Below are 23607 nucleotides of genomic sequence, written 5' to 3'. Positions count from 1 at the left end.
ACTTGTGGTTAGACAGAGCTGGCTGTTGTCATTGTCTTTCAGTCTGGTTTTGTTTTTGGATCGTTTTTGCTGAAAGATTTTGTGGATGATGGGGATCAAGCAAGGATTATTTGTGGAGGATGTCCGAGATAGCTCAGTGAAACCTGAAACGGACCAAACTTGAATCACCGAAGGATGCACGACAGCAGTGGCAGGGCTTGAATGCTGTCACCTCTTACAAAGTGAAACCAAGTGATATAGGTGACAAGGCTTTGAGCTCAGTACCTTTTATGCTCATTTTGACCATCAAAACATGGAGGCACCTTTACAAACTCTGACAGCCCCCAGTGACCCTGTGATTTCAGTCCCTGAAGCTGATATGAGAGCATCCTTTGGGGGGTGAATCCACAAATGAGATCCAGCCCAGCGGAGTTACCTGCCCGAGTACTAAAGGCCTGTGCTGATCAATTGGCTGGAGTGTTCACCAATATCTCTAACCCCTCCCTTTGGTAGTCTGAGGTCACCACCTGCATCAGGCAGGCTTCAATTTTACCAGAGCCTAAAAAGAACGTGACAACTTGCCTCAATGATTATCATCCAGTAGCACTTGTATTCAGTGAAGTGCTTTGAGAGAGAGGTTAATGATGAAACATACCAACTCCTACCTGAAAAGCCACTTGGATCCAATCTAATTTGCCTACTGTCATGACAGGTCAACAGCAGGTGCCATTTCATTATCCTTTTATTGAATTTTGGAGTATCTGGACAACAAAGGTGCATACATCAGGATGCTCTTCTTTGACTACAGCTTGCCATTCAGTACTATCACCCCCTGAAAACTAATCCATAAGCTTCAAGTCCGCGGTCTCAGTGCCTCCTTGTGCAACTGGATCCTCAATTTTTCTCACTTGCAGACCCCCCCGTCAATTTGGATTGGCAACATCTCCACAATCTCCATCAGCACAGCTGCATTACAGGAGTGTATGCTTAGCCCCCTGCTCTACTCGCTTTATATTTATGACTGAGGCTTGCACAATCCAGTGCCGTATTCAAGTTTGCTGAATCATCACATAGGAAGGAGATTGAAAACAACTCTCACTCAATGTCAGCAAGACCAAAGAGAAAACTGGAGGTCCATGAGCCAGTCTTCAGAGGATCAGAGGTGAAGATGGTCAGCAACTTTAAATTCCTCAGTGTTATCATTTCAGAGGACGTGTCCTGAGTCCAGTATGCAAATGCAATTATGAAGAAAGCACGGCTCTACTTTCTTAGTTTGCGAAGATTCAGTATGTCATCTAAAGTTTTGATCAACTTCTATAGATTTGTGGTGGAGAGTGTATTGACTAGTTGACTTATGGCCTTGTTATGGAAACACCAGTGTCTGTGTATGGAAAAGTTACAAAGAAACAGTAGTGGGTATGGCCGAGTCCATCACAGGTAAAACCCGCCCACCAGTGAGCATGTCTACACGGTGCATTGTTGTAGGAAAGCAGCATTCATCATCAGGGAGCCTCCACCATCCAGGCCGTGCTCTGTTCCTGTGCATTCAAATTGCCATACCAGACCATGATGCAAGCAGTCAGAGGTTATTGTAGAAAAAGAAAAGATCATGGTGTAGATGGCAAGATATTGGCATGGACAGATGATTGCCTTGCTAACAAGAATGGGAGTTTAGGTTTAAATGTGTTGTCATATGAAGAACGTTTGATTGCTCTGGGCCTGTATTCACTAGAATTCAGAAGAACAAGGAGTGACATCATTGAAACCTATTGAATGGTGATAGTGGATGTGGAGAGAATATTTCCTTTGGGGGATTCTGACAAGAGAACACAGTTTCAGAAAAGAGGGGTGTCATTTTAGAATGGAGATGAGGAATTTCTTAAGCCCGAGAGTGGTAAATCTGTGGAATTCTTTGCCACAGGAAGCTGTGGAGCCCAAGTTTTTAATGTATATTTAAAGCAGAGGTTGATAGATTCTTGATTGGTCAGGGCACGAGGGATATGGTGAGAAGGCAGGGGATTGGGACTTAGAGAAAAAGTGGATCAGCCACGGTGAAACAGCGGAGCCAAATGGCCTAATCCTACTCCTATATTTTATGGTCTTGTAGGTCTTTTCCTGGTTGGTAATATGTGCCACAGGAATCAACTTTTTGCATTTTTGGATTAATTTGGATCAAGGCACAGAAGGCATGTCTGCTAATTTTGCTGATGTGGCAAAGTTGTGAAGAGGACGAATAAGACTGCACGGATGCAGATAGGTTATGTGAGTGACCAAAGTGGAATATCATTTGGGAAACTGAAAAATTAGAAAAAGCATTATCCCAAAAGTGAGAAATTCCAGAGCTTTGAGGGGCATGATTTGTAAAGTGTGTATAGTAGGTAAATGGGAAGTCTAATATAACATTTATTACTAGGTGAATTGAATACAAAGGAAGGTAAGTAATATTTCAGATATATAGAGCATGATTATAAGGCCATATCCCAGAAAATAAAAGGCCTAGAATGGAGATGGAGAGGATGTTTCAAATAGTGGGAGAGTCCAGCACCAAAGGGCACAGACTCAGAATACAAGGACATTCCCTTAGAATGGAGACGAGGAATTTCTTAAGCCATTGGGTGCTGAATCTGTGGAATTCATTGCCATAGGCAGCTGTAGAGTTCAAGTCATTGGATATATTTGAAGCGGAGGTCGAAAGGTCCTTGATTAGTAAGGGTGTCAAAGATTTTGGGGAGAAGTGAGAAGAATGGGGTTGAGAAGCCATAATGGACTGGTTGAGCACTCAGTGTGCTGAATGGCCTAATTTTCCTACCGTGTGTCTCATGGTTGAGATGGTTTGTATTGTTATTTTCCAGAACACACAGCTGTTATCTGGACACCTATCAATAAAAATAAATGAATTTTGCTTATTTACTACATATTCACACACATTCTGTGAGGATTAATTTTATTCCGCATTTCAAAGTGCAACTGGATAGCGCTTTGCAAATTTTGTAAGAGTGAATTTCCATTACCTAAATGGCTGTAAAGCTGGGGTTGTTTGCTTATTGAGCTAGAAAATGCCAAAACACAATGAGAAATTTTCAAAAAAAACATTGTTTTTATAATCATAAGATTTTCCTTTGCCAAGTACTTGTCCCCTCTTAATAGTTTGTGCAAACTATTTTTAATTTTAGTAGAAAAAGCAAATTACATTTAACACAATTCATTAGGGCAGGTTAGTCTCTGTGGCTTTGAGCAGTTTGTCTAATGTGTATTTATGTTTCATTTCTGTCCTATTGAGGTCTCAGTTTAGAAATATTAGGGAAATGTAGTAGCTCCTGGGACTGGCCTGTTCAACAGCTGGTTGGTGAGCAAAGTTTGGCATGTGCTGTGTCTTAGTCTCACAAACCAACACAAAATACACCTTTTTCATGTATGTGTACATTTTTTTTACTTTGATGTGAAATTTATTCAAAACTTGGATAACTATTTTTAAACTAGGATCAGCTGATGCACACTGGGTGTGAGCTTTAGTTCTGGAAAGTTGGAGGCAAAGCATTAAACCTTGAGCTAGTGGACTAGGCATTTTAAGCAAACAATTTAGCTTCTAGCTCAGTTAGGAATGGAAGCATTTCTTTACCCTCTCTATTCATGGTCCAAGGAAGGAATAATGGGACTAACTATCTGTTTCTGGTCACCATTCCTCCAGGTAAAGGGCTTATCTTTTGTTAACTGATCAATGTATAATTGAACTCTCCAATAATGCTCCCTGTTAGGTGAAGTGAATGAATTTTGGGGCGGGGGGGGGGAGAGAGAGAGGAAGATTGGCATAACCTGTTTGGTATTGTTTGAAATTACTGTACCTCTGTGCTCATTATTTTTGTATGCAGGATATGTTATGGGTTGTTTTGGGTTTAATTATCCTCCAATTAACTTTTTTGACCCACCACACATGGATAGGTTCTCCTTAACAGCACTGCTTTCTTCATTGGATAATATTTTTATCTAATGAAGGGGGCATGAGCACTGGTGACTCCCTTGGTACACAAGTCAGCGAGTCTGTGGAGCTTGGGGCCTGATGGCTGAAGCCCTGGTTCTGCAGGTTCACTGGGTGTTGGAGGCCCAATATCTGTGAGGCTACTGGCGGCCCAGCGGTAGGGTTTCCTGGGGTTGGAGGGCAGTTTGAGTGAATGGGTGGGAGGGAAGAAAAGGGCTTGTGTTGCTGTTGTCGCTATGTTGGTGCCAGAATGTGTGGTAACACTTGCAGGCTGCCCCTAGCATATCCTTGGGTTGTGTTGGTTATTAACACAAATGACTCATTTCGCTAGAAGTGTGATATATGGAAGAATCTGAATCTGTCTTTATTGCCTATTGTGCAAGATCACTTACAAACATGAATGTTACTTCTCAATTTAATCTCAATCCAATGTGAAGAAATGCTGCTGCCGCTGTTTACAGCCAGACAAGTATTCTAGAGGACTGGGCTAACTAACTGAAAAAGCGGCATTCAGATCTCACCTTGGCAACTTTAGAATTTAAATTCAGTCTTTCTCCTCTTAATCTTTAAATAATCTGGAATGTTTAAAAACAACTAGTGATTTATAATGAGCACAATACTGCCAGATTGACATTTAAAACAAGACATTATAATTACAATCACAAGATTCTGCGGATGCTGGAAATCTTGAGCAACACACAAAATGCTGGAGAAGCTCAGCAGGTCATGGAGGGTGGGGGGGAAACTGGGGGTGGGAGAATAAATAGTCGGCATTTTGAGCCAAGATGGAGATCAATCAAAATTTATAAACTGCATCATATGCATCTTGCTGGACCATCCAGTGCAGTCCAGTCTGCAATACTGTTTAGCTGCATTGCAGTGTATCATTGCTCAAAGCCACACATCCCTTTTCCTGATTCCCCACGCTAACCTCTCCCGCAACCATCCAGAAGTTCTGCTGTTCAAGACAAAAGACTAACTGTAAATATGGAAAAATCATATGTGGATCCAGCAACCACAAGGAAGCCTTCCTGGCCAACAGTTTGTATCTCAACTAAAACAGATTAGCACGTTACTGATCTTTTATTTAGAGACACAGGGCAGAACGGACCCTTCCAGCCCAACGAGCCGCACCACCCAGCAACCCACCTACTTGACCCTAGCCTAATCGCAGGACAGTTTATAATGACCGTGTAACCTACTAACCGGTAAGTCTTTGCACCGTGTGAGGAAACTGGAGCACCTGGAGGAAACTCACGTATTCACGACAAGAACGTACAAACTTCTTGCAGAGGAGCCAGAATTGAACTCCATACTCTGACACCATAGCTGCAATTGTGTCACACCAACCATAGCGTCCTGCTGTGTGTGTTTAATTACTTAACAGCAGTTGGTTTGAGGATGTGAGAGACATTGTAGAAATGCAGGTGTCCTCTTTTCACTGTGCAACTGCTGATAACTTTTCCATCACTAAAACTGGGGTGCCTGGTCATCTAGTATTCTTAAAGTATAATAAGTCACAACTGGGAGGAATTATTGTTTGTGTTCAATTGCAGTAATTTGAATTTTTTTCCACATTTTCCCAGCATTCCAGCATTACCGATACAGCTGAATGGTCCGACTAATGTGTTCCCAGCATTTGCAGGTAATTGTTTAACATGTTATTAAAATATAGAGATATTAAATAAAACTAAAGAGCCAAATCAAAAAAAACTTCTGCAAGAAGTTGAAAATGGCAGTAGTAATTCACATTGTGCACGTGTATCTTGATGTTAACCAGCGCCATCTAAATTCAATTAGGATAATCTCTGGGATGCTAAAGTTGGTTTTAGCAAATTGAGAGGAGGGAATAAAATGAGATCAATGATTTCTTTTGATTTTTTGATCACTTTGTGTGTGTGTGTATGTGTAATATATGCACACGCTGGTCAAGGACAGTCTCAGACTGGGTTGCCTTTTAATGTTTAAGTAATCAATTTGTATAAATAATTTATGATAAGGAGTGACTCTGCATGCAGCTCCATTGGGAATCATTAGATATTCCTGTTTAGGACTACTACAGCTGATATCCATGGACACAGCCACACGATGTGTGCAACCTCATTTTAAGTCGTTTTAAAGAAAATCTGAATACTCAACACTGGCAGATCCCAGACTGCAGACTTTGGTTGTGAGTGCTTTTCCCCTTTAAGAAAGCAGAAGCCAAGCCAAGCCAATCTGTGGGTACAATTGAAACAGAGGCTTCACTCCACTCCAACTATTGTGCTGGTAAATGTACAGTCTCTGGAAAATTTAAAGACCTCAGACCAAGATTGCTGTACTGGTGAGACATCAGCTACTACTGTGTGCATTGCTTCACAGAAACAGGGCTATTCCCCCATCATGTTAGATGTAGCACTGCAACTTGATGGCTTCACCATTTTCTGTAAAGATGGGACAGCTCAGTCTTTTAAAGGCAGAGGAGGTGATATGCTTTATGATTAACTCATCGTGGTGCACAGACATTGCAGTTCTGTCTCAGTCCTGCTTACCCAACCTGGAACATCTAGCAGTTGAATGTTATCCTTTTTATCTGCTGAGGGGGTTTTAACCCATCATCCTGGTAGTGGTGCACTTAAGGCACTGGAGGAGCTAAGCTCTATAATCAGCAAGCATAAAATATTGCACCCTGATGCTTTCTGTATCATTGCGGGGGATTTCAACCAGACCAGTATGAACTATCTGAACAACTACCATCAACATATCACCTGTGGAACCAGAGGAGCTAACACACATGGCCACCATCAAGAGCGTTTACCGTGCTAACCCACGCCCACACTTTGGAAAGTCCAATCACCTGGCTGTACTTCTACGTCTGGTGTATGGGCAGAGACTAAGAACGTAGTGCCAATGTTGAGGACTAAGAAGATATGGTCAAGGGAGGCAGAGGAGTGTTTGGAGGACTGCTCTGAGTCAATGGATTAAATAATCAGGGACTCAGTTTGAATCTGAATGAATATGCCCTCATTGTTACTGACTACAAGACCTATGTGGATGAGTATGTCCTTCAAGAACATATCAGACATACCCCAACCAAAAGCTGTAAATGAATCAGAAGATTCATAGTCTGCTGAAGGCTAGATCTATGACATTCAAGACCGGAGATCCAGGACTATTCAAGAAATCCAGGTAATTCAAGAAATCAAAAATGGAAGGCTACTTTAAGAGCAAAAAATAACAATTCTGATTGGGGTTAGAGGTGGAATTATATGAACGCCAGCTCTGGTAGGGTTTGCAGGCCATTTGTTACTACAGAGTGAAATTTAACGTTGTGAATAGCTGTGATGCTTCACTCCCAGATGAGTTCAATGCCTTTTATATACACTGTAAAAGGGAGAATAAAACTACATCAATATGAATCCCTACGGCATCTGATGACCCTGTGATTTCTGCCTTGGAGACCAATTTCAGAGCACCTTTCAAGAGGGTGAACCCTCGCAAGTTGTCAGGCTCTGATGGTGTACTTGGTAGGGCTCTGAAAACTTGTGCCCGAGAACTGGCAAGAGCATTCAGGGACATCTTCAATCTCTCACTGCTGCAGTTGGAGGACCCCACCTGATTCAAAAGGGTGACAGTCATACCAGTGCTGAAGAAAAGGGTTTGGTGCTTCAATAACTATCACAATGGCACTCCAATCAACTGGAAGTGCTTTGAGAGACAGTGTTACCTCTAATTTTATTTCACAGCTGTACAAAATAGCCATTGCTCTGAGCAGGAAATTTTTACACTGTTACTGAGATGCAGTACAGAACAGGCCCGTCCGTCCCTTTGAGGCACACTGCCCAGCAATCCCCCAAATTAATCCCAGCCTAATGACAGGACAATTTACAATGCCTGCCCAATTCACCTACCAACCAGTATGTCTTTGCACTATGGGAGGGAACTGGACCACCTGGGTGAAACTGTGGGGAGAACGTACAAACTCCTTATAGGCAGCGGTGGAAATTGAACCTGGGTCACTGGTACTGCACTGTTTTCTAATATACACACTATGAATATTGAAAAATCACATTTTATATTGAGCGGTATGATGAAATGCAGTACAACAAAGAAAATCTTTCGTGTTTTGTAATCTTTTCTCATCTGCCTTTATTACACATCTATGATGGCGTCAGTGTAGATTTCTCCTTCTGGAAAACAAATTCTCTATTTCTCTTCTCTCCTCCACCCCCCCCCCCCCAGTTCCTCGCTCTGAACTTTTATCTCTTCTCACTGGCCTGTTGGTTTCCCCCCTCCTTCCCTTTCTCCTATCACATTCCTCCTTCTCCAGCAGTTAACCTTTCCCACCCACCTGGCTTCACCTATCATCTTCCAGCTAACCTCTTGCCCCTCCCTCCCCTGATCTTTTTATTCTGACATCTTCCCCCATCCTTCAGTCCTGAAGAAGGGTCTCAGCCTGAAGAGTCTACAGATGCTGCCTGACCTGCTGACTTCCTACAGCATTTTGTGTTGCATTGTCTATAAGCACTGTCCAGATTAAGTTTGCATCAAAATGTCTGTGTTCAGCAGGCTGACTATTTATTAACAGTGAGCTTCTGACTTCCATTGTTTATTGTTCAATTTTAACAGTGTTGTGAGTGTTTCAAGTTACAATGAAAATGCATTGACACTCTAAAATATTTCAGAATAAAGTTTGTGGTATGTTTATTTAGAAAAATTATGGATTATATTCATTAACAATTATAATTACTTTGTATAAAAGAAAATTCCAGCTGTGTAGCAACAAGGGCTCTGTGAGGCTGCACACCTGTGCAGCTTAGAGGGAACAGTGGAGGTTGGTCATGGCTCAAATCAACTCCTGCCTAAGCAAGGACTTGGACCTGCTACAATTTGCCTATCAGCACAATAGGTCTACAGTAGATGCAATCTTAATAGCTCTCCACTTGACCTTGGTTGACCTGGACAATAGCAATATCTACTGATTACAGCTTGGCTTTCAACACAATTATGCCCTCTGGTCTAATCAACAAGCTCCAAAACCTGGGCCTCTGTACCTCCCTCTGCAACTGGATCCTTGACTTCCTCACCAGGAGACCAGTCTGTGTAGATCTGAAATAACATCTCACTGACAGTTGACACTGGAGAACCTCATGGATGCGTGTTTAGTCCACAACTCAACTCTCTTCACACCCATGAGTTTGTGGCTACGCACAGTTCAAGCACCGTCTACAGTATAAATTTTACAACCACTATGTTGGCAGAATTTCAGACGGTGACGAGGAGACATACAGGAGCAAGATAGCTGGTTGAGTGGTGTCGCAACAACAGCCTTGCATGGAGCGTCAGTAGGACCAAGGAATTGATTGTAAATCAGGAAGGGCGAGTTGAGGGAGCACATCAGTTATTATCAAGGGATCAGCAGTAGAAAGAAGGAGCAATTTCAAGTTCCTGGGTGTCAACATCTCTGAAGATCTATCCTGGGCCCAACATATTGATGCAGTTACAAAGAAGGTAAGATGGTGAATATATTTCATTAGGAGTTTGAAGAGAATTGGTGTGTCACCAAAGACGCTCAAATTTCTACAGATGTACTGTGGGGAGCATTCTAACTAGTTGTATCACCATCTGGTATGGAAGAGCCAATGCAAATTCAGCCATCTCCACCATGGCACTAAACCTTCCAACATCCAGGACATCTTCAAGCAGTGATGCCACAAGAAGGTGGCGTCCATCATTAAGGACCCTCATCACTCAAGACATGCCCTTATCGCTACCATCAAGGAGGTGGTGCAGGAGCCTGAAGGTGCACACTCAATGTTTCAGGAACAACTTCTTCCCCTCCACTATTAAATTTCTGAATGGATAATGAACCCATAAACACTACCCTCACTAATCCCCTTTCTTTTCACTAAATTTAACTTTTTTATATTTATACTTTTTACTATGTACTGCAGCAAAACAATACATTTTGCAACATACTTTATGCCAGTCATATTAAACCTGATTCTGATAACTTTGAGCTTAGTATTCAGTGTTGTTTTTCTGACCCATCGAATGAAACTGGAAAATGTTTAGTGTCAGTTTATATACTAATTGGGGTTTCAATGAAAGACCTACCTCCTAACTGACTTAACCTTCATTCTCGAAGACTAAATTTAAACTCGGTATGAATTTGTAATGTCATAAGAGCAAGTGAAGAAGAGATAGGAAGTGCATCACCTTTTTGTAACTGGTCTCCTAAAGGCAGGAGCCTAAATGATTTCAGTCCAGTTTCTACTGAAGGTGAACCTAAACAATAAAATTCACTATCAACCTTACTGGGACTGAAGGATATGGGAAATGTGGGCAATAAAATCTATTTATAAGGCAGGAATGCCTGGATTAAGAATTTATTGGTGCCTTGCATTGAATTTGGTCTGTGCTAAATTTTAGAATGTTTGATGATGCTATCAACTGCTTAAAAATATATTTTATTACGCTTTTACTACAGTCTCCACTTGAATTTGCTACATAGGCATTCCTGCTGATTTTTTAAATGAAATCGATTGAAAAATTCCATTAGTTATTTATTACTGAACTTGTTGATCAGTTTGCTACTTTTTGTGTTGCCTGCTTGTAGAAAGCTTTAAACCTGGCAGTCTATTAAATAAGTGGTGTCTTAAAACAGATATTCTAGAGGTCTGTGACTTCCCACCCAACCCCCATTCCTAAATTGAGCAATTTATCAAAAAGTCACTGAAAATACTGAATATTCATGAAATGGAATTTAAAGACTCTTGCTATTGAGCCAGGGAAACATAAACTATGGCTGCAAGAAGGAATTTGCAGGAAAAGTAGAAATTTAGAATAATTCAATTTATTTAATTCAAATAATAAAGAATTCCTATTTCACTACAGAAGCAATTATAGATAGTTCCCAATGTAAAATCTATCACTAAGTTTTCTGAAGCAGCAGCTCAATCGTTGTAAGCATTCCTTTTTTTTGATTCACTGATTTTATGATCCATTGTGCATCATTAGATTTTGGCTTAAGATGGTAAGATGCAATTCAGTGTCAGGGAATTGTCAAACCAGATTTGTGTTTGTATTAAATATTTGTTTACAATTTAACTATTCAACTATGCCATTTAGAAATGATGTGAATGATCAATAAACTTCATTTTTAATAGTGTACAAGTAAGATGACCAGTATCTGAAAGTAAAGCTGAATAATTACTAGAAAATGTGCAATACAAGTTTGTTTGGTAGTACTTATAGTAACACCATAAAGTAGTCCAGATGATTCTGTTGCAACATTAGGGCTTGATGTGTTATTAATGTGATGCAAGTAGCCAGAGATACATTAGTTTATACTAGCAGAAGACAATCTAGTCACTGTGTCCATTTCCAATCTTCCCAATACAATGTTCCCGTTACATTTGAATCAGTTCCCTTTACACTTCATAGCATCTTCTCCAAGTAATGGAGGTCTCATTGATCAGATCAAAGGATACTTGCAATGTGCTTAGTCCTTCAATAACCTCATCAGATTAAATCAATTAGCTGCTACACTGATGTGCTCAGTTGCTTTAGAATCTTCCTCCAACTAACATTGCAAGTGGTAAGTTTAAACATACCATGATTCATTGGTGCATCTGTTAAATTAGAAGCTGCAAATTTTAATGATTCAACCATAAACCTACAGGGTCAGGATAACCAAAAAATAAATGTTTAGTTTTCACATACATTGCCATGAACATTTTGGACTGACTGTGGATTGCAGTATTCTTGTAGTCTTCAACCCTTCCATTGTCAATATGCTGGCTGAAGAGTGTTAGACAGTGGTCACTGTCTCAACCTTTTCCTTGTCAGGTTCTTGTGATAAAAACAAATTACTGTAAAGTCAGAGCCTCAGCATTAGCCAGATGAATTTTGCTACCGTAAACAAGCTTCCGTCAAATTTTATTGATATTTTTTTCCTTCCACTTCTTTAATTCTAAAGCTGGAAGCTTAAACATTTGTGTTCTAGTTTTTTGCAGTCAATTTCATAAAGACAATATTTTAATGACCAAGTTACAATAATACCCTAGCATAACCATATACCTGAATACCCTGATTTTTGCATGTTTGATTTTGGTTCATTGGAAGGACTCCATGCCTGGATTGTTTCTTAAACAGTAGATAGACTTGACAATTCAATTTTGACAATTCCTGCATAATCTTCAGTTCTTTGCAGTGGACACTCAGTCTGTGGTAGTCTTTGTCCATGACTTATCACTGGTGCCAGAGCCTTTGGATACCAAGGCCATAAGATCTGAAATTTCCTCCCGAAAATTACTTGTATTCTTCCATGAAAGATACCCATTAAAGTCAAACTTTGATTAAGTTTTTGATCATCTGCCTGTGCTAGATATCAGATAATTTGATAATGTTTGTGTGAAACACTGAGATACTTGCTGCGTTAAGAGTGCCACTTCAGTGGAAGCAGTGGTGGACCCTTCAGATTTTGAGAACTGACTTTCAGAGATTAAGAGTTAAGTTTGAAAGCAGTGGTTTGTGTTTTTTTTTAAAAAAAACGATCTTAATTTGCTTAGCTGAACTTTGTAGGAATCCTGTTCACCCTTCTCTGCTTCTATAGTTACTGACTTTACATCTTGAGTTATGTACATATTGCATCACAGTAGCAGGATACACAAAAAGTAGGGAAAATCTTCTTCAAACATTAACATTCAGAAATTAAACCTTTGTAGGAATTTGCTCCAGGTGTGAAAAATCTGAAAGAAATTTGAGAGAAAATTCTTCCAAATGACCCCTCAACTACATAATCATGACCAATTAATTTTCAATTGCAAATTTAATTGAGCAAGGGTGTGGGAACAGTCCTACAGGGAGCTCCCACGCTGAATATAAAGGATGAAGACATTGATTTTTTTTAAAAAAATGAATGCCATGCCATGTGAAAGGGATACAAGCCACAGTGCTTTGAGAATTTTGAATATTCAACTTCCTTAGACATTGATGCTTATATTTTATTGCAAATTCTATGTAGTTATTTTATTTAGAGCTATATCTGTGTTGCATTAAAGCTCTTATCTGAGCCAGGATTTCCCAGCTAAAATGGTATCCCATTGTTTCTGCTGCTGTTGCCCTGGTATCCACACAGGCTTGTCTACTTATTCAGTGGGGTTTTGTTCACTTAGTCTCTTTCAAATCACTGGTGAGGTGAAGGGGCCTGGAATGTCAGACTAATTTTACTTCCACTTTTTGTGTCATGAATTAATTTTGTCACTTGGTGAATTTGATTTTTCAGTTCTGTTGACTTTCTTTTATTTCCTCTGGTTCCTTTTTTAATTTACTTTTGTGTGCTCTATTTTGTTTTTCTTTTACACACCATTCCCCCTGTGCATGCTGATGATGACCACTGAATCTTTAGGCATGACCGCAATTCTGATGTGTGCTGCTGGACTGCCTGTGTGCTTCACCCGCGCAACTAAACCCGTAGACAATGCTGACTCGAGAAAAAGGGATAAAAAACTCAGCACTGCCCGAGATAAATCATTTAAGAGATCGAAGAAAGTGTCCAGAAAAGGTAGTTAAAATAAGATTTCCTATTTACTTCCAATGTTGATCTGTTTTCTTTTGCCCAGTGGGAAAAGTTTTAACCTTGGTATGGCATGGTTTTTTTCTGTTTTCTTATATTTTGCTTCAAACCTATAATTGAAATGGTTCTAACATTTAATAATATTTGCTGGTGCAGTTTTTGGGACTAAAGAGGGAGATTTCAGGCATCAGACCAGTTGTGTTAGTGAATTTTAAATGCAATTATTGTAATAAAACAATTATTTCTATAACACTATAATCTGGAATTAAAATGATGGAAAGGTTCAATGTCACATGTTACTTCATTGTCAATCAAATGCAATTCTAATAATGCCTGTATGGCACTGAAAATACCAAAACTTCATCTTGGTTTCAAATGTTTGCACGTTAACAGCATTAAGTTTGAAGATCAAAATGCTTATTTTTGTTTAATTATTTCTTTCCAAGTCTCTCAGGCAATTTTAATTAAAATGCGTTGCAGATTACATCCAGTGTTGACATTAAGCCCACCTTTTCACTTGCATTGAATTCAGTGTATTATTTTGCTGATAGTGTTTTCCCAACCCCTTGAGTAAATGGCTGTTGTTTTTTTAACTGTGTAATTATTTGGATGTTGAATATTTAAGGTAAGTTTGTATAGTAAGTATATAAGTATACTATAAGTATTTGTGGTCTTGAGTTTCTGCACTTATCAGATTTTCTCATTACATAATTTATCCAAATCAACATGCAAGCTGCTTTATACAGATTTCAATTATAGAAACTACATTTTGATTCCATGCAACATGAGATTTATTCTTTTTGGTGCATGTACTTTGAATTCATCACATTACAATTACTGTGGTAAATCATAGCTCTTTTATAGTTGGAGTTCTAAATTCAACCATGGTCCATCTGTGGTGCAATATTTTGCCAACGTTTATCTGGGCTCATCGTGAAGAAAAGTCTCTTGGGGGAAGTTTTGAAACATTGACAATTTTAAAAAAAATGCTCAGGCAAGAAATAATTTGAGCTTCTCAGTCATAACCCCATGGCTCCAGTGATACTAATTTAAAGTGGGAAAGCTGACATAACTTTAAATTGACGAGAAGTCCTTTCTAAGGGAAAGGTTACTGTAGTCAAAATGACCCAACGAAACAAATCCCTGAAAGGAAAGCCTATATGCCCATTATTCAATATGAATAATAGTTTTGTGTTTCTGGGTGAAGTTTAAGGAGGCGACATTTTAGGCAGTTTATTAAATATCATTAATATTTGAAGCAACACACACAAAATGCTGGAGGAACTCAGCAGACCAGGCAGCTCCGATGGAAAAGAGTAAACAGTTGATGCAACACTCAGAACACGCTGGAGGAACTCAGCAGGTTGGGCAGCATCCGTGGAAAAGAACAGGCAATGTTTCGGGCCAGAACCCTTCGTCAGGACTTGGCCAAGGCCAGGTACTATTGACTGTTTACTCTTTTCTGTAGATGCTGCCTGGCTTGCTGAGTTCCTCCAGCATTTTGTTTATTGCTTTGATCTCCAGTATCTGCAGATTTTCTCTTGTTTTCAATATTTGAAGTTTGTTTTATATCCCAACCAGAATTTCACCTTTTCAGAAAGCTGGGGAGTATTTATCAAATGCTTTGAATGGAACCTATACTGCAGAATTAGTAGTGTCCCTATAGAGTTCAAACTGAAATTTATTGTCATGTCACCACGTACAACCCTGAGACTTTCTCCTGCACCATACTCAGCAAATCTAAAAGCAGGGCAAATTCAATCTGGTTGATTGCAGAGAAAATTCAGAAGGATGTTGCTGGGATTGAGGACCTGAGTTATAGGGAAAGGTTGAATAGGTCAGGATTTATCCACTGCAGAGCAGGAGAGTAAGTAGAGATCTTGGAGATGCCGAAACTGAGTGCTAGGCTTACAAGCTTTCCCCCCTCATACTGCATGAGACTTGAACTGGAGGTCATGGGTTTAGGGTAAGTGTTGAAATTAGCTGGAATCTGGGAAATGAGTATGATGTAAGCACAGAAAGAGCTGCCAGCAGAAGTGGCAGATGTGGGCTCAATTATAACATTGAAAAGAAGTTAGAGTAAGTACTGAATGGAACAGGCATGGAGAGTTACGATCCAGTTGCAGGTCAATAGAACTAGACAAGACCAGGCTGCATGGACACGGTAGGCTGAAGGGCCTATTTCTGTGATGTACCATCCAGTCGACTCTCAATCGTCAGCAAGGAGGTTGGCAGTGCCATTGACAGCGTCATTAAGTGGCACTTGCTCTTCAGTACTTGTTGCCTAGTTTGGTTTTTTTTTTAATTTATTCATTTACAGGATGTGAGCATTGCTAGCTAAGCCAGCATTTATTGGCCATCCCTAGTTTTTGAGAAGGTGGTGGTGGTGAGCTACTGCCTTGAACCGTTGCAGTCCCTGAGGTGTAGGTACACCCACAGTGCTGGTAGGGAGGGAATTCCATGATTTTGACCCAGCGACAATGCGGAACGGCGATATGTTTCCAAGTCAGGATGGTGAGTGACCTGGGGGAGGGGGGTGGATTTCCAAGTGGTGGGGTCCCCAGGTGTCTGTTGTTCCCGTCTATCTGGATGGTAGTGGTCGTGGGTCTGGAAGGTGCTGCTTTAGGAACTGTAGTGTGTTGCAGTGCATCTTGTAGATAGTACACACTGCTGCAACTATTCATTGATGGAGGGAATTGTTGCTTGTGGAAGGGGTACCAATCAATTGGGCTGCCTTGTACTGGATGATGTCAGGTCCAAGAAATAGTGGATGCATTAGTGATAATTTTTCAAAACTCGTTAGATTCTGGACTAGTTCCTGAGGATTGGAGGGTGGCTAATGTAACCCCACTTTTTAAAAAAGGAGGGAGGGAGAAACCGGGGAATTATAGGCCGGTTAGCCTAACGTCGGTGGTGGGGAAACTGCTGGAGTCAGTTATCAAGGATGTGATAACAGCACATTTGGAAAGCGGTGAAATGATTGGACAAAGTCAGCATGGATTTGTGAAAGGAAAATCATGTCTGACGAATCTCATAGAATTTTTTGAGGATGTAACTAGTAGAGTGGATAGGGGAGAACCAGTGGATGTGGTATATTTGGATTTTCAAAAGGCTTTTGACAAGGTCCCACACAGGAGATTAGTGTGCAAACTTAAAGCACACGGTATTGGGGGTAAGGTATTGGTGTGGGTGGAGAATTGGTTAGCAGACAGGAAGCAAAGAGTGGGAATAAACGGGACCTTTTCAGAATGGCAGGCGGTGACTAGTGGGGTACCGCAAGGCTCAGTGCTGGGACCCCAGTTGTTTACAATATATATTAATGACTTGGATGAGGGAATTAAATGCAGCATCTCCAAGTTTGCGGATGACACGAAGCTGGGTGGCAGTGTTAGCAGTGAGGAGGATGCTAAGAGGATGCAGGGTGACTTGGATAGGTTGGGTGAGTGGGCAAACTCATGGCAGATGCAATTTAATGTGGATAAATGTGAAGTTATCCACTTTGGTGGCAAAAATAGGAAAACAGATTATTATCTGAATGGTGGCCGATTAGGAAAAGGGGAGGTGCAACGAGACCTGGGTGTCATTATACACCAGTCATTGAAAGTGGGCATGCAGGTACAGCAGGCGGTGAAAAAGGCGAACGGTATGCTGGCATTTATAGCGAGAGGATTCGAGTACAGGAGCAGGGAGGTACTACTGCAGTTGTACAAGGCCTTGGTGAGACCACACCTGGAGTATTGTGTGCAGTTTTGGTCCCCTAATCTGAGGAAAGACATCTTTGCCATAGAGGGAGTACAAAGAAGGTTCACCAGATTGATTCCTGGGATGGCAGGTCTTTCATATGAAGAAAGACTGGATGAACTGGGCTTGTACTCGTTGGAATTTAGAAGATTGAGGGGGGATCTGATTGAAACGTATAAGATCCTAAAGGGATTGGACAGGCTAGATGCGGGAAGATTGTTCCCGATGTTGGGGAGGTCCAGAACGAGGGGTCACAGTTTGAGGATAGAGGGGAAGCCTTTTAGGACCGAGATTAGGAAAAACTTCTTCACACAGAGAGTGGTGAATCTGTGGAATTCTCTGCCACAGCAAACTGTTGAGGCCAGTTCATTAGCTATGTTTAAAAGGAAGTTAGATATGGCCCTTGTGGCTACAGGGGTCAGGGGGTATGGAGGGAAGGCTGGGTTCTGAGTTGGATGATCAGCCATGATCATAATAAATGGCGGTGCAGGCTCGAAGGGCCGAATGGCCTACTCCTGCACCTATTTTCTATGTTTCTATGTTTCTTGAGTGTTGATGGAGCTGCACTCACTCAAACGAGTATTCCATCAGACTCTTGACCTGAGCCTTTTAGATGGTGGTCAGGCTTTGGGGAGTCAGGAGATGAGTTTCACACTGCAGAATTCCTAGCCTTTGGCCTGCTCTGGTAGCCATGTTATTTATATGGCTAGACCAGTTCTGTTTCCTATCAATAGTAACCCTCAAGAAGCTGATAGTAGGGGAGTCAGTGATGGTGATACCACTGAATGTTGAAGGACGATGGTTAGAACCTTTCTTGGCAACGGTCATTGCCTGGCACTTGCATGGCTCGAATGTTACTTGTCAGCCCAAGTCTGGATATTGTACAGTTCCTGCTGCATTTGGGTATGAACAGCTTCACTATCGGAGGAGTGCAGAACGTTCTGCAGTCATCTGCGAACATCCCCACTTCTGACCTTATGACAGGAGGAAGGTCTTTGAAGCAGCTGCAGATGGTTGGTCCTAGGATGCTTCCCTGAGGAACTCCTGTTGTGATGTCCTGAGGATGAGATGATTGACCTCCAACCACCACGACAGTCTTCATTTGTGTCAGGTAGGAATCCAACCAGCGGAGGGTTTTTCCCCTAATTCCAATCAACTCCATTTTAGCTAGGGCACCTTGACACCATACTTGGTCAAATGCTGCGTTGATGTCAGGGGCTATCACTCTCTCCTCACCTCTAGTATTTAGCTCTTTGGTCCATGTTTGGACCAAGGGGGTGATGAGGTCAGGAGCTGGGTGGCCTTGATGGACCCACACTTGGCATCAGTAAGCAGGTCATTGCCGAGTGGGTGCTGTATAATAGTGCTGTTTTTGACCCTTTCCATTACTTTGATGATTGAGAGTAGGCTGATAGGGCTGTAATTGGCTGGGTTGGACTTGTACCGTTTCTTGTGTACAGGACATACCTGAGCAATTTTTCACATTGCTGGGTAGATGCTGGTGTGGTAGCTGTACTGGAACAGCTTGGCTAGTACAGCAAGTTGTGGAGCACAAATCTAAAGGACTATTGCCGGGATTTTGTCTGGGCCCATAGTTTTCGCAGTATCCAGTACTTGCAGCAGTTTCTCGATGTCACGTGGAGTGAATTGGATTGGCTGCATACTGACATCCGGGATGCTGGGGTCTTCTGGAGGAGGCTGAGCTGGATCATCTACTCAACACTTCTGACTGAAGTTTGTTGCAAATGCTTTAACCGTATCTTTTGCACAGGTGTGCTGGGCTCCTGTATAACTGAGGATGGAGATATTTGTGGAGTTGCCTCATCCAGTGAGTTGTTTGATTGTCCACTACCGTCCACAGCTGGATGTGGCAGGACTACAGAGCCTAGATCTGTTCTGCTGGTTGTGGAATCACTCAGCTCTGTCTATTACTTGCTGCTTATGGTGTTCGGCATGCAAGTAGTCCTGTATTATGGCTTCACCAGGGTGACACCTCATATTGAGGTATGCCTAGTGTTGTTCTTGGCATGCCCTTCTGCACTCTTCATTGGGTTGATCCCTGGTCTGTTGGTAATGTTAGAGTGGGGGATATGCTGGGCCATGAAGTTACGGATTGTAGTTGAGTACAATTCTGTTGCTGATAACTCACAGTGCCTCCTAAATGCCCAGTCTTGGGCTGCTAGATCTAATTGAAGTCTATCCCATTTAGCGCGGTGGTAGTGCCACACAGGTGGAGGCTTTCTTCAATGTGGAAATTGGATTTAAACTCCACAAATATTATGTGGTGGTTACTTCTACCAGTGTCATCATGGACAGATGCTTCCGCGGCAGACAGGATGGTGAGAACGAGGTTGTGTGGTTTTCCCCTCTTGTTGGTTCCCTCCCTACCTGCTGTAGTCCCAGTCTAGTAGTAGGTAGTACCACCTGGTCCAGACATGAATCTCAAAGCAGAATTCTAGAGATCAAATGAGAGTGAGTGCTATTAACTCAAAGTGATACATTAACCAAGTAGGACATCTAAATTTCCTGGTAAAATTGAAGACAGTGGCTATCAGAGGGAAAACATTCCAGTGATGAAAGTCATACCTTATACAGAAATATAATTGAAGGTCAATCACCCTAGTCCAAAGTTGATCACTGCAGGAGTTCCTTGGGGTATAGAGTCCTAGTCCTAACTGTCTTCAGCTGGTTTTTTTAGATTATGAGGACACTCAGTCCTTGTCTATTGTCATTTAGAAATGCATGCATTAAGAAATGATACAATGTTCCTCCAGAGTGATATCACAAAAAAAACAGCACAAACCAAAGACTAACACTGACAAGACCACATAATTATAACATATAGTTACAGCAGTGCAAGGCAATACCATAATTTGATAAAGAGCAGACCTTGGGCACAGTAAAAAAAAGTCTCAAATTCCGATTGACTCCCGATAATCCTGAAGCAGGCGGCAAAAGGGAGAAACTCTCCCTGCCATAAACCTCCGGGCGCCGACAACTGCCGATGCATTGGAAGCACCCGACCATAGCCGACTCTGAGTCCATCCGAAAACTTCGAGCCTCCGACCAGCCCTCCTACATCGAGCACCATCTCTGCCGAGCACTTCGACCCCGCCCCGGCCGCCAAGCAACAAGCAAAGCCGAGGACTCGGGGCCTTCTCCGGAGATTCTGGATCACACAGTAGCAGCGGCAGCGAAGAAGGCATTTTAGAAGTTTCTCCAGATGCTCCTCCGTGCTGTCACGTCTGTCTCCATCAAATCAGAATTGTGCACGGCACCCTACTTGACAAGTAACAGATATCATTCACCAGAGTGGCCGCTGCGCGCTGCGTCGCACCGCCATCTTCTCCTCCTCCTCCTGTCTTCAGCTGCTTCATTAATAATTTTACTTCCATTTGAAATGGGCATGCTGTCAATGAATGACTGCAAAATATTTGATTCTATTTGCTTGTCTCCAGAAAATGAAGTGAAGCAAAATCCACACTGCATTTCTGGTGGTAAGTTGAGCTTGTGCCACCCAACTTGGAACCCAGGCTTGTTAGAATTGGAGATGAGCCAACACTTCAGATTTATATTTATCACATGTACATCAAAGCACACAGTACAATCCGTCAGTTTCCTTAACAACCAAAGTACCTAAGGATACGTTATGGGCAATCTGCAAGTGTTGTCACACAGTCTGGCACCAGCATGATGCAAACACAGACACATACCTCCAAAGTCTGCGACCCCGCGACCTACCACCTCCAGTCCTTGGCCTCGAACTCTCTGACCTCTGAACAAGCTGCGATCTTTGCATCTCTCACCGTGGACTCACCAACTCTGGTCTTCAGGCTTCAACCTCTGAACGTGCTGACCTCTAAACTTCAATCTATGGCTTTGCCTTTGACTTCATCTACCTCTGGATATGGACCCCAGGACCTGCCAATCGTGGGACTTTGACCATCAGACCTTGACCTCTGGACTTGTATGGACTTCTGACCCATGACCTTGGGGGTGACTAGTCTTTATTTTAATTTTACTTAGTGACACAACACTGTAGCATGCCCTAATTGCATCCATTTAACTAATTAACCTAGCTTGTATGTCTTTGATTGTGGGAGGAATCCAGAGCACCCACATGGTCATGAGGAGAATGTGGAAATTCCTTTCAGACAGGTGGGAATTGAACTCAGGTCACTGGTACTGTAATATCATTATGCTACTGTGCCATCCATTCTCTCTCAATTTAAGCATGGAAAAAGAAACACTTGTGACTCAAACAGAAGAAATATGTGGTAACTTCAGTGTTGGAGGTTCTAGAGAAGTTTAGAGAGCATTCCATGAGCCAGGTATTGTGTATTATTATACAGTTTAAAACATTATTTATGTTGCAGACTATTTCAGTTTAGATGAGCCTAAAACTGAAAGCTTAATACTACACCAGTGGTACTTGAAAGGTGAGAAACCGTCTTGGGGGTCCTTGAGTCTGCTGCAGCCACTGAAGGTCAATAAAAATTAGTGCATGATTTACAGTTAATAGGATCTTGAATTCAGCAAATTAGCTTTGCACATTCAGTTGTTAGTCCTAGTGGCAGTGGCTATATGTCAATTGGAGTTTGAGGATATAAGGTTTGTCAGCTAAAACACTTGAAAGTTTCAACAAATGTACTGTGGGAAGCCGCCTGACTGGCTGCATCACTCTGGTATGGGGAGAGGGGAGCAACAGCACAAGATTGCAAAAAGCTGGTAAAACTTGTAAAATTATCTACCATGGGTACCAACCTCTGTGGTATCCAAGACGACCTCAAGGAGTGGTGCCTTAAGAAGGCAGCGTCCATCACATTAAGGACCCCCACCACCCAGCACAAGCCCCCTTCACACCGTTACCATCGGAGGAAGACACAGAAGTCTGAAGACGCACACTCAGTGATTCAGGAACAGCTTCTTCCCCTCTACTATCTAATTTCTAAATGTTCGTTGAACCCATGAACACTACATCACTACTTTTTTTTGTTTTGCACTAATTTTATCTCATTATTTAATAAACATATACTTGTGTCACAGTTTTTTCTCTTTATTTATCATTGTACTGCTGCTGTGAAGTTAACAAATTTCGCGACATATGCAGGTGATATTAAGTCTGATTCTGAAGTGCTAACAGCTTCTGTCTGTGCATCCTGTGCAGTGTGCTAATCGCCTACCCATGTGAAGTGGCTATTGCATATTTGTGGCTGGATGTTTGGATTTGGAAGCTTAGCTCATCAAGTGTTAGCTTCTGTGCTTTAGAGTTACGGGGCTTGCTTTCAGGAGTGCTTTGTCTGTCGATATTAGGATGAACAATGAGCAGAAAACTACCAGGGATATCACATGACATCAGAGAATACAAAACTTCTGAGATTGGCTTATGTGATTTCGGCAGTGAACCAAGGTACGGATTTAGTTACTCAGCAAATAATCTGAGGCATTGTTAATTTGAGGCTTATCATTCTTTCCTCTTCTCCCAGAGCACCAACTCTCAGTGGTATGTTGTTGTTGATGTTTGCATATGTTCAAATTTCTTTTAATATTTTAATTCTTTTCTGAAGAATCTTTTGGTCCATTCCATGAAAATATAAGTGGATTATTCAGCACAGAAATATTGACTTGGGTCGTTGACAAGCCTGCATTTGTCGCCTATCCCTTGCTGCTCTGGGGAAAGAGGTGACTGGCTACCTTGAGCCATTCGTGAGGATTGATTTGACCACTTGGGTCAATTTCAGTGTTTTGACCAGGTAAAGATGTTAAGCCTTTCATACTTTGAATGTTGGAAATATTCAAAGCCATGGATGGTTTGGACAACTGGGAAAGTCTGAGGATTGTGCACAAGTCTTTAACAATCACCTTTCCAATTGTTTGTCGTTGTGAATGTTGATACCACACCTTACGAGGTTCTGACCCCACGTATCACCTCACCATTTAGGGGTAGTTTTGAGTAACAAAACAGTAAGCTTGGACTTTATTTATTGATCCTTCAGCACAAATATGTTGCTCTAGGCAGTAAGTTTGGCCTGTATTTTGGGAGCAGTTGAAAGAATGACTATTGGCTGTAGTTGGGTCACACAATTTGATCCAAGTTGTGGGTTCAGATTAAAACAGATGTCCAGAAGTTTGGCCAAAGAGTTGTGTCTTGATGAACCTTTTAAAAAGCAGGGGATGAAGGAGAAAGAGTTTGAAGGGCTTGGCATTTAGGGAAGTGAATGAACAAAGATATAGATTTGTGTATGGGGAGAAATGGTGAGGAAAAACTAAATGTAAGCATTTTCTAAGCTATAGACAATGAGAGAATAGAATGCCAGAGGATCTGTTGTGTAAGTGACATTTGGAATGTTCT

General features: G+C 41.6%; 1 protein-coding gene across 2 annotated transcripts in view; it reads left to right on the top strand.

Annotated features, from left to right (window-relative positions):
* Positions 1 to 23607, top strand: part of dtx2 (deltex 2, E3 ubiquitin ligase) — a 66999-nt gene that overhangs the window by 22705 nt on the left and 20687 nt on the right. The window contains exons 3-4 of one of the 2 annotated variants that reach the window (XM_063031377.1): positions 5542 to 5600; positions 13347 to 13502. In XM_063031377.1, coding sequence (XP_062887447.1) covers positions 5542 to 5600; positions 13347 to 13502 — 215 coding nt within the window. The remainder of the gene's footprint in view (positions 1 to 5541; positions 5601 to 13346; positions 13503 to 23607) is intronic. The other variant, XM_063031378.1, reaches the window with a different exon arrangement.

This window comes from Mobula hypostoma, chromosome 23 (assembly GCF_963921235.1).
Source record: "Mobula hypostoma chromosome 23, sMobHyp1.1, whole genome shotgun sequence".
Lineage (NCBI taxonomy): Eukaryota > Metazoa > Chordata > Chondrichthyes > Myliobatiformes > Myliobatidae > Mobula > Mobula hypostoma.
Note: the sequence above shows the minus strand (reverse complement) of the source record. Positions and strands in the feature narration are given on the sequence as shown.